This window comes from Megascapheus bottae, chromosome 7 (assembly GCF_031878675.1).
Source record: "Megascapheus bottae isolate mThoBot1 chromosome 7, mThoBot2.hap1, whole genome shotgun sequence".
Lineage (NCBI taxonomy): Eukaryota > Metazoa > Chordata > Mammalia > Rodentia > Geomyidae > Megascapheus > Megascapheus bottae.
In genome coordinates this window covers 65,631,378-65,643,622 of record NC_143515.1, presented here as the reverse complement: position 1 = coordinate 65,643,622, position 12,245 = coordinate 65,631,378, and the positions used below count along the sequence as shown (strand labels likewise).

Genomic DNA, 12,245 nt, shown 5'->3' with positions numbered 1-12,245 from the left:
AATATGATTTTTTTTCCAAGTCTTTCCATTTCTTTACAAATGGGACAATGTCATTCTTTCTGTTAGCAGCATAGAATTCCATTGTGTATAAGTACCACATTTTGTTGATCCATTCATCTAATGAGGGGCATCTGGGTTGGTTCCATATCTTAGCTATGGTAAACAATGGTGCAATGAACATCGTTGTGCTAGTAGCTTTAGTGTGTCCTTGTTTCTGGACATTTGGGTAAATGCTTCTTGGGATTGCTAGGTCATAGGGGAGCTCTATGTTTAGTATTCTGAGGAATCACCATACTGCTTTCCATAGTGGTTGAATGAGTTTACACTCCCACCAAGAGTGTAGTAGTGATCCCTCCTGGTTGGGCTCGTTCTTGAAAAAATGATTGATGGATAAACTGGATTATTTAGGCATGGATATTTGTTAGACATTGTCTGATAAATGATAAGTTACCTTACTATTTTAAGAAAACACAACTGGGTATTTGGTAATAATGAAGTACCAGATTTTAAGTGAAAATTAGCATTTTTGAAAAACTGTTTTTACTATCCATAGGTTGATGTCTTCTTATTATTTTTTTATTTTTTTACTATTTTTATTGTAATTAGTAAAAGGGTTACATGATATTTGCCAGATAGAAGGTGCATTAATTCACGCTTCTTATTATTAAAAATAACTTTTCTGGGGGCCACGAGTTTGGTGTAGTGGTAGAGTGCCTGCCTAGCATTCACGAAGACACGGCTCAGTTCCTTAGTACCACATACATAGAGAAAAGCCAGAATTGGTGCTGTGGCTCAAGTGCTAGAGCTCTAGCCTTGAGAAAACTCAAAGATGGTACTCAGGCCCTAGGCCCAAGCCAAGGACTGGCAAAACCAAAAACAAGAACAACAAAAAAAACTTTTCTGATAAAATTAGTAATGATATCAATGAATTAATGATACTTAAATATTAGATGATTGAGATTAGTAAACACTGAGAATATCTGCATAAATTATTTTTTAATAATTAAACTCATATGAATCAAAGATTTACCCATTTAAAGGACAGGATAGATGACTAGAACTTAATATAAGAGTAGAATTGTTTGTTATTACAATTGGTTAGTCCACTTTGTATCCAGACTTCAAGAAGTTGTTACTTGTTGAGCTTTATTTTGTCATGTTGCTCAGGTTCCTTAAATGATCTTTTTGCCTTGCCTTCCCAAGTAACTAGGCCTAACCACACATTCAGGTACCACCATAGTTAGTTTTGCTTGTTGAGTTTTTTTTGTGTGTATAGAATCAAAGAATATCCAGGATCATTTGAAAAGACTATTAAAATATGCCTGTTTTCAAATTGCATGTTTGATTAAGGCTGGATTTTTTTTCATATACTTCAGCCAGAATAACATATTGCAATGTTCATATTCAACATATTCAACAGATTTTATGCAGAAACAGATATGAAAATCCAACTCTTTTATTAAACCAGACATTAAAGAGATTTGTAAGAATGCAAAAACAATAGCATACTTCTGTTTATTTAAAAGATACTTATTTCATTAAAATGTTATTTATACTAGCACGTTAACATGTTATGTTATTATAAAATGGATTAAATATTTTGAAAATGTTTCTATTTTCACTTTTAATATAGTAAACATTAATTACTTGAGGGATTAGTCCATATAACCCATATGTTCAAAAGCTCTTTAGGGTCCTTGTTACCTTTTAAAAGTTTTGCAAGATCAAAATGTTTTAGTTTTTTGATATAGTTCTTTTATTTAAAAATACTTTTTTTTCTTTAAAAAATTACCTTTAAGGGATTTCAATTCAGTTTACATACTTGCATCTTGATCAATGTGCAGGGACTTGAAGATAACTTGTTACTGTTTAAAACCTAGCTTTATTGTTTATAGTGATGCCTTTAGGATGCCGAACTACTTTTTTCTTCAGTTTTCTTATCTGCAAAAAAATGATGCTAATTATGAGATTATGATGATTGTCCTGAGTATATGAAAAATTTTAAAATATTCATACTAATCAACAAGCTAATTGCTACCTCTTGAACATTTATAGTGTATTGATATTTTCCTCTGTAGATGGTTAATTTGTTTGTAGAGACTGGATATTTATAGATATTTTCAAGTCTTGTATCACTTAAGTCCACGCTATCCCTCAGCTCCTCTCTAACTTTCTGTTCCATGAAGTTATTGTACCTGAGCTTTTGTTTCATGTTAAAATCGCCTGAGGAGCTTTTAGGAAAAAAAATCCCAGCACCCCAAACATTCCCCTGATTAACACAGTTAAATCAGAGTCTAGGGTAAGAGATAGCCTCCCGTCATTAATATCCCTAAATCTCTCCAGCGACATTTAATTATGAAGGATGGCACTGTTCTGAACGTTGTTGTCTTGTCCTGACATACCTTCTCTTCTGTTGCATCTGATTAGTGACAACAGATTTCTTGATTATCCTTTATGACTCTATGCTTGAAATGGGGTACATGTTGCTTTACTCTTCATTGCTGTTTCTTTTCATCTGTCTACCTTCAACTTGGAACTTACAACCATAGACTGGAGAGCCCACTGCTCCCTCTCAGTTCTTGGTCCTTGAGAATTTTAGCATATTGCGCATGGTCAGTCTTTCAGCATCACTCTCCCATATTGGTTGGTGTTATTCAAATGATCCTTTTAATTGTGGTAGTCCTTGGCTTCCTGTCCTCCAGTGATTTAGCCATGCACATCATTTATGATACACTAGATTTTTGTCAGTACCAGTCATATATATATATATATATGTATATATATAGAGAGAGAAAGAGAGTATATATATATATATATATATATAGAGAGAGAGAGAGAGAGAGAGAGAGAGAGAGAGGCTATATATATATGTATATACATACATATATATATATATATAACCTCTATAATATCCAGTTGCAAGCCTTCTATTCCCTGTTTTTTGTTGTTGTTGTTTGTTTTTGTCAGTCATGGGGCTTGAACTCTGGGCCTGGGCACTGTCCCTGAGCTCTTCAGCTCAAGGCTACCACCCTACCCCTTGAGCCATAGCACCACTTCCAGTTTTCTAGTGGCTAATTGGAGATAAGAATCTCAAATTCTTTAGTGCCCAGGGTGGCTTTGAACCACGATCCTCAGATCTCAGCCTCCTGAGTAGCTAGGATTTCAGGCATGAGCCACTGTGCCTAGTGCAAACCTCCTATTCTCTGATCATGCTTTCCCTGGCCAATTCATTCTTTTACTTCCTTATAATTTACTTGGCTGTTTCCTGACATAATGTAATTTTGAATTGTTCTTTTGCAAATCCTCTAAAATCTCATTCATCTCTCTCTTTTTTTTTTTTCCCGTTGTTCTTGTTTAACCAAGCCCCAGGTTTTATAGAACCCAAATTCCCCCTCCATCTGCACTGCGCAGTGAAACATAGGCTAATTAGTGTCATTTTTAATATTACTCTCCCAGGGATGAGCAGAAGCTGGAGCATGGCTCAAGTGGTAGAGTACTTACTTAGCATGCCCAAGCTATCAGTACAATCCCCAGTACCACAAGGAAAATCACTCCTTCAGGTTCAGTAGGGCCCCTTCACTGTGTCTGGAGTTTCTTTAGAATTTCCTCAATTCATTCAGTCTTCCAAGTGATGGTTTTATGCTTTTGTCTGAAACCTCCAGTCTGACTTCCTTCTTCCTCAGTCTCAGATGATAACTGCCTTGCCTATTTCATAGAGAAAACGAAGTTGCTAGAAGAGAACTGTAGCAAATTCCCAGTACCACAGGGAGTTCTTTGCTTGCTCTCATGGGCATTCAGTTTGACCATTGTAGCACACTAGGTAAAATCCTTTTTGGAAATTTGATGTTTTCTGCTTAATGGCCCCTTATACCTACTCATTGATTCCTATCTTACTATTCTGAACCCTTTCATTAATTCATTCTTTCTCAGGAATATTTCTTTAAACTATAAACATCCACAACAAACATTCCCTTAAACCCTACATTCTTCTCTAATTTTTTCTTTGAATTGTCAGCATTAGTTGTTTGTAATACTTTTCTGTGCAATATTTCATAAACTTGATAATAAAAGTTAGAATAATAGTTCAAGTAGAATAATACTTGTTTAAGAAGTATGAGGCCCTGAATTTAATACACTGTAATACACAACAAACAAAATCTCAACCCTACTAAAATATTTAGTACCTGTAGAGGACACTACTGACGTGTGTGGACTTACTTTTCAGCACCATTTGACATAATCATTGGCTGAATACTGTATTTTTCTCAGTAGCATTTTCATTTTTGTATGTATGTATGTATGTATGTATGTATGTATGTATGTATGTATGTATGTATGAGTGTATGTATGTATGTATGTATGTATGTGTGAAAATGTACATTTTTGTTACATTAAAGTAACTTTTTTTTTTTTTTTTTTTGCCAGTGATGGGCTAGAGCTCAGGGCCTGAACACTGTTCTTGAGCTTTTCCTAAGGCTAGAGCTCTACCACACCACCACTTCTGGCCTTTTCTGTGTATGTGGTACCGAGGAGTGCTTGCTAAGCAAGCACTCTAACACTAGGCCAAACTCCTGGCCTGAAAGTAAGTTCTTGATAGCAAGTACTTGCTTGTTTTTTCACTGCCTGATACATAATAGGATTTGTGGAATGAACGGAGTTGAGCTTACTGTTAGTTACTGTATGCTTATCAGATCGCTCATTTTCAAGCAATTCTCCTAAACTCTCTATTCCATTACTCCAAACTCCGTATATTTACATTTCTGTGAAACTCTATTGTTTATAGGGCATTTATTTACATATGATATAGCAGATGCAGGTGATATGTGTATTTAGAGTTTTGCTTATTAGATATATTATGCTGAGTTTATATGTAGTTGAAATAAAAGTTAAAATTATAGAAGAATAAGGAAGAAATTCAATCTTCTAGGGCCAAAATGATCATTTTCTTAGATTTTAGGTTTCTTGTTATTCCTCTGCCTGTTCATGATAGCATGATGGATTTTTTTTTTTGCCAGTTCTGGGGCTTGAACTCAGGGCCTGAGCACTGTCCTTGGGCTTTCTCAAGGCTAGAGCTCTATCACTTGAGCCCCAGTGCCTATTCCAGCCTTTTCTGTATATGTGGTACTGAGGAATTGAACTGGGTCTTCATGTATGCTAGGCAAGTACTCTACCACTAGGCCAAACTCCTGCCCTCCTGCCCCCCCTCCTCCTTTTTTTTTGTATTTTAGATATCTGTAGAAGAATCACCAAGATCACAAAACCCTTTTAACTTAGTATTGGGCTCATTGTTGATTAGTAGCAATCTGTTGTTCTTTGACTTTTATCATTATTTTCTTTTTTATGGATATGAATGTGACTCAGGATATGTAGGAAAATAATGTCTCACTAGTCCTATTTATGGCTCTGCAGAACCTTGCCTCCTGGAACCCTGCAAATCCAGAGTGCCTCTTGCTTGTGGTGAAGGAGCTTGTGCAACAGTATCACCAGTTTCAATGCAGCCGCCTTCGTGAGAGCTCACGCCTGATGTTTGAGTACCAGACACTACTGGAAGAGCCTCAGTATGGAGAGAACATGGAAATTTATGCTGGGAAGAAGAACAATTGGGTAAGATGTTACAAGAATGGGCTGGGGGAGGGAGAAGTCACTTCATCTATAATAAAATACTAGATTTTTTTTTCCCTCTCTGGAGTTTGAACTCCGGGCCTTTCACTTACTTATCTTTCTTGGTTGATTGGTGCTTTACAGTTGAGTCACATTGCAGGTTGGTTGTTTGCTGATTATTTTAGAGACAGACTTTCATGGGCTTTTCTGCCCAAGTTCTCTGTCTTCCAGATCTCAGTCTTCTGAGTGGCAAGCATCACAAAAACTCATCCCCAGCATCTCTATTCTTTCATGGTAAAAGCTAGAGTCTTTCCAGTAAAAAGGGTCTGTGTGATTTACAGCATCAGCAATCAGTACCCATTTCTGCTTTGCATACTTTTTCTGCCTCCTCTTATAGTCAGGTGCAGCCATACCTGGCACCTTGCTATGCTTCAGGCACACCAAGTATGGTTCTGTCCAAAGGTCTTTGGATGAGCTTCTGTTGTCTGATAGATTTCCCTTAGATATTCTTGTAGCTAATATCCTTCCTTTTTCAAATTTTGGTTTTCAGTGATGCTCAGTTAACTCCTCTAATCTTTTTAAAAAACAATTTTGAGGTATAATTTGCATACCATAAACTTATCTGTTCGAATTGTACATTTCAAAGATGGTTAATTTGCTAATTTGAGCAACCTTATGGTGATCTAATTTAGAATGGGCTTAATTCTGTTCTCATTTACAACCCCAGGTAACTTCTGAACCACTTTGTCTTTATAGATTTCTTTTTTATGTATTGGAATCATACAATATTTGGTGTTTTTTGTCTAGATTCTGTCAACACACGTGTTTGAATCTACTCATGTTATACCATGCATCATTATTCTATTGTTATATTGGATAGATATACTACATTTTGTTTATCTCTCTTCACTAATAGACAGATTTGGCATTATTTCTAATTTGTGACCTTTATTAATTGTGCGGTTTTTAATGCTTACATCAGGCCCTTATAATACTGGTTTTTAAAACTGGAAATTCTGCATTTCCCCAATGTCTACCCTGATTTTTTTGTTTTTTGGTTGGTTATAGGGCTTGAACTCTGGGGCCTACCTCTTGAACCACAGCGCTACTTCCACCCTGTTTTTTTTTTTTTAGCAGCTCTTTTTAACATATGTTATGTGTTGCCATGTAGAATAATCATTGAAATTATTAGTGACTTGAAAGAATAATGTTTACTATCACAGTTTTAGTTTATTAGGAATTAATCTAGTTGGAGGTGAAGCCTTAGGGTCTCTGTCAGTGCACTCAGCTCTTGGTCAGGACTTTAATCATGTAAAGCTTCCACTGGAAGTCCAGCCCTGTAAATCCATTCATGTGGTTGTTAGAATGTTTTGATTCCTTATGGGCTGGTAAACTGAGGACATCAGTTCAATTCTAGTTGTCTGGAAGTTGCCTTAAGTTCTTTGCTTCTCTGAAGGGCAGCTTAAAAGATGGCAGCTACTTTCACCAAAGCAAGTGAGCAGAAAACAGGTCAGCAGTGCAAATGGGTCTTCCTGGGTTAAAGTCAAGATGCTAGCAGACCTGTGAGTCTTCTAGAAGCTTTTGGGGGAAAACTGGCAAGGTTGTTCTCACAGATACGGAGAAGTAGAAAGATCCTAGAAGACTTTAGTACATAAAAGCATCCTGGATATTTTTAAAGAAATTATACTCAGGTCTTAGATGATTTGCAAGCTTTTAGTAGGAAAGTACAACAGTCAGTTGAAAAAACTGGGCAACCAGGAAACAATCATGATAAATTTTCTTAGGGGAAGTGAATTTTATAGACACAGAGTATCTTCTTTACAATAAAGCTTTTGATTACTGTCGCTTGAGTATTCTACTAACTGTATATTCCTTCCTAAGTTTGTATTTTTGGAAGAACTTCTTTCATATGATTGTCTTTCACTCTCGTTAGCCATTTGGTGTCTTCTGAAATGTCAGAGCTTTTCCTTTGACCCCATTCTGCTCACTGTTTTATTAAGGGCCTGAATGAAGTAATGTAAGGCATGTATTTCATTTTTTTTCTCATTGCATAGACCTTGAATAAACAGCATCTGCAAAATTACAGTGTCAATATTTAAAGTAATTTTTTGTACTGGAATACTATACTACACTGATAGTATGCGGTTTATTATAGGGCTAAGCCATTGTAGAGCTAGGGTACATTCTTTCAAAAGTCTACTATGCTTAGTTTTGGAAAGGTAAAGGTGTCTCTTGCTCATGATTTTTGTGTGGAATTTGTAGGAATACTTGAGATCTTCTCAAAGCAGGTTTTGTCTTGGATTTTTTTTTTTAATTCATAAAAGCAGTAGTGTGTAACAGGTACTTGTAACCCTAGCTACTCAGGATGCCGAGATCTGAGGATCAGGGTTCTAAGCTAGCCTGGGCAGGACAGTCCATAAGCCTCTGAACGCCAATAACTAATTAGAAAAAGCTGGAAGTGGTATTGTAGCTCAAGTAGTAGAGCACTAGCCTTGAGTAAATGAAACTCTGGATCAGTGACCATGACTTGAATTTAAGCCCCAGGACCAGTGGGAGTACGGGGGAGGGAAGTAATAGTGTGGACCTAAATTATATCCGAAGGCATTAGAGGTGAAGATGGCAACTTCCTCAATCTTGCTGATCTGTAAAAGGAACTTCATTGTTATAAAATAATGGCAATAACAACAGAAAGTTCAAGTTTCTCTCAGCAGCAGGATGTTCAAGTGGAAAGAGCCAGTTTTATGGAAGCATAGGAAATATAGAGGAAATACTTTTCGTTTCCTTTGTCTTCTCTTGCAGAGCTGCTCATGAGGAAGGGCTAGAACTGTGTGTGTTTGTGAAGTTGCTTGATCTAATATCTTTGTGCTTTGCCTCATTTCCCCAATGACAATTTATATGCTAGGTTTACTCCTGGTTCAATATTCTCAACTCAAAGGGAATGGACAGAGGATGTTGAGGGACCAGATGAGCTGGATTTTTAAGACTTCTTTCCATGTAGTAAGAGACCAAAGATGAGGACTCCTACATTTGCAGTTCATTGTTTTTGGAGGTGTACAAATAAAATGGCTTCTTGTTTTTCACTTACTTTCAATATTTGATTAAATCAGGGAGGTACAAAGCATTATAAATAGAATTTGTCTCTGAAAATTTGGAGGTAATACTGAGAGAATGAAATTTGCCCCTTTATGAGTTCCTTTATGTGAATGACTTTTTTTTCTTTCTCATATCTAGTCAAATGAATTTCAAACTAGAGAATAATAAGAAAATAAAATGTTACACAGAGTCAGTGGAAATTAGAGAAAAATAAGGCTATTGGAGTTCTTGGAACTGAGGCTGTGCTAAATTTATGTCCTTATGGTCCATGAGATGCCTCATTTTTTTTTTCCCTGTGTTATCCATGGGGTTTGCTTGAACTCAGGGTCTGGGCACTGTCCCTGAACTTTTGTGCTTAAAGCTACCACTTAAGCCATAGCTCTACTTTCTTTTTGGTGTTTAATTGGAGCTAAGTATCTCATGGATTTTTTTTGCCCAGTCTGGCTTTGAACTGTGATCTCACATCTCAGCCTCCTGAGTAGCTAGGATTTACAAGCATGAATCACTGATACTTGGTTTCTCATCTCCATTTAATAAATTACCTTCTATTAGTTTAAGTTAGTTTGAATTGGATTTATGTTTTATTTGCTCAAATAGTTTGAATTGTAATTCTGTCACTGGAACCTATAGTCCTAACAAAATTATTCCCAGAATGTCCTGGATATACCTCTGTCACAGTACTTGTCACATCTTGTTTTATGAATTGTGTTTGTAGTCAGTATCACCTTTAATGTCCTTGAGCATATAAAGCTGTTTTGTCTCTATTAATTGAGTTCTTGCCATAATATGTACTTAGTAAGTATTGGTTCAATGAATGAATGAATGAATGGGATGTGATATTAATTATGAGCATTTTATTGTATATACTTTCACTTTTAATTTTCCAACTTTTTGACTGGGTAATATATTCATACTGCTCTCTTCTTTCCATCGTTTCTGAATTCATTCAAAGCATACCACTTTCCTTTTCTTCTTTCACTGTAAAGTCTCATATACATATCTTCTAGTGGAGTTTTCTAATGTCTTTATCCATATACTAGCAAATACAAATGTCTATTGTTCCCCCTTTTAATATAAACAGTAACATACGTTGCATATTATTTTGACTTAATGTGCTTTGGGGGATAATTACTATTTTTCAGAAAAAAAACATTTGTTCAGTATTAGATTTTAATTAGACTGGCTCTGGCTTTTCTTTTAATATGCTATGGATGTTTGTGCATATGCCAGGGAACAATCTCCAGATTTAGACTTCCTGGCTGTCAGTTTGAAGAATTACCCTTACCAGATTGTCACCCAGCTAAAGTAATAGTCACTCATCACTGTTTCTTAGCTTTCAGCTTTTCTGAGTTGTAATAGACAATTTCAGATAAAAGCGTACTTGTTGATACAAGAAAGATCCCTAAGAGACCAACTATGATTTCTCAGAACATCCTGAGCTTGGAATTCTTTTTAGCTTAAATTATCTACCTGTTTAGTAGAAAACCATGACATAGCTACTAAACAGAAGAGAAGCTAAGCCCAGTAAGTTGTCCAACTCAAGAGTATTTGTCAGTGGGCTTTACTTACCAACGTACTTTAACTTGAAAAGGGGAAGGACACACATATTTATTGCTAATCCTGGGGAGATTGCCGTTAAGGTGGTTGGAAGAAAGGCTGACATTTTCACAGTCATAGGTCAGGTAATTTTCTACATCTATTCAAGGAAAGATTTGAGAATGTATTGATTGAAAAAAAAACGCATTATTCTGTTCACTTGGCTGCATCTTAATGTCTCATTTTAGCTTACAAGAATAATTGCTGTAGAAGCAAAGTGACCCTAAATTACTTGGAACTTTAAATACAATGACACACAAAAATGCATTGTCTGAGTTAGAACAAGGGAATTTTTCTTTTGCTTTTTTTCTTACAAGATTTGTAACTTAAAATTTACCTGAAAGTATGTTTTAAACTGAGCAAGATTAGCTTACAAGTTTGGTAGAGAATGAGTTGCAGAGCTAGCACCTGAAGCCTTGAGTCTTAGTTCCCAGCATTTCCAGTGCCAGAGAGACAAGCCCTGGCTTTCTTTCCTCATTTAGGTGTAAATAAAGTCATCATCTGCTCACTTTAGCATATGCTTCACATGTATTAAAATTGGTATGAAACAGAAGAGATTTTCATCATTTCTTTACAAGATGGTGTGAAATTTATGAAGTACTCTGTATTTTAGATGTTCCAATAATCTATTTGTACAATTAATATATAGTAAGAAAATGTCTAAAGAAGGTATAGTAGGTTTGGGAGTTGGAAATTGTGAAGTTCTTTTTATGGTTCCCAGCGAACAAATTCCCGTCATAATCTTCAGTTTCTTTTTTATCACTTTAGTTTTGTACATCAGCTGGTTGCTGCTAAACACAGATTTACATTGGTCCTGGGACCAGAATTTCTCTGACTAGGACTTAGTTGTATAAATTAGCCTGTTGCCAACAAACACAATTTTTATATTAGGTTTTTTTTTTTTGAGAAAGGGCAACATAGAGATCATCTGAGAGTTTTAAAAGGAATGTCTGGTCTAAAATAGCTGATAGAATAAAAATATATTATATAAACTAAAACAGGGCAAAGAACTAAAATAACTAGCTGTTAAAATGAGCTCAAATACTAAATATGTAATTATTTTTCCTATTACCTTTTATGTATAAAAATCTTTCATTTTTTAAAATCCTACCTTTATTTCATTTTCACAGATGTGTACAAATGTGTGCACATATGTAAATACATAGAAATGGCTGTTTATTGGTAAATGGTATGATTTTATAAATTGAAAATGAAAAACAATGGAGTTTGATTTACTATTGTCTCTCTACTAGTCTCTTCAAATGCTTGGAATCACATAGTCTGTTTTTGTTGCTTGTTTTGTTTTGTTTTTGTGCCTGTCCTGGAGCTTGAATTCAGGGCCTGGACACTGTCTCTGAGTGTTTTTGCTCAAGGGTAGTCCTTTGCCACTTGAGCCACAACTCTACTTCTGGCCTCTTGGTAGTTAATTGTTAAAGATAAGAGCCTCATGGATTTTCCCCCAGGTTGGATTTGAACTGTGATCCTTGGGATCTCAGCTTCTGGAATAGGTAGGAATACAGGAGTAAGCCACTGACACCTGGTTCCCATGATACTTTTAATAACCTGCTTTCATATTGCTTCAAATGCCTTAACGTACCACATACTTTGTAATACCACATATATGACAAGAGATTAGAAAGAAATTTTCCATATTGTGGAGGATAGTTCCTAGGTGAACTTTGATTAATATTATTGCTTATTTACTCCATTAATACACAGCTTCCTGCTATACCCTAATGATACAGTTGTTCTCTTACCTCAGTCCTTTCACACTTGCTCTTCTCCTTGCCTCTGATATTTCGCTTCCTTACCTGTTCTTTGTCTTTGCTGAATTGTTCCCTTGTCAGATTATTCCTTAAGGAGCTACAGTTCTCCTTATTTGAGAGTTTTGAACGAATGAGGATCATAATCCAACCAAAAGTGTTGAAAGTGTCGTATTGTCTGGTGGGGTGATA

At 35.8% G+C, this 12,245-nt stretch overlaps 1 protein-coding gene across 3 annotated transcripts in view; it reads left to right on the top strand.

Moving 5' to 3' along the window:
* Babam2 (BRISC and BRCA1 A complex member 2) overlaps positions 1-12,245 on the top strand; it is a 393,826-nt gene that overhangs the window by 129,649 nt on the left and 251,932 nt on the right. For all 3 annotated transcript variants that reach the window (XM_090337241.1, XM_090337243.1, XM_090337240.1), the window contains exon 5: positions 5,410-5,604. In XM_090337241.1, the coding sequence (XP_090193367.1) occupies positions 5,410-5,604 (195 nt within the window). The remainder of the gene's footprint in view (positions 1-5,409; positions 5,605-12,245) is intronic.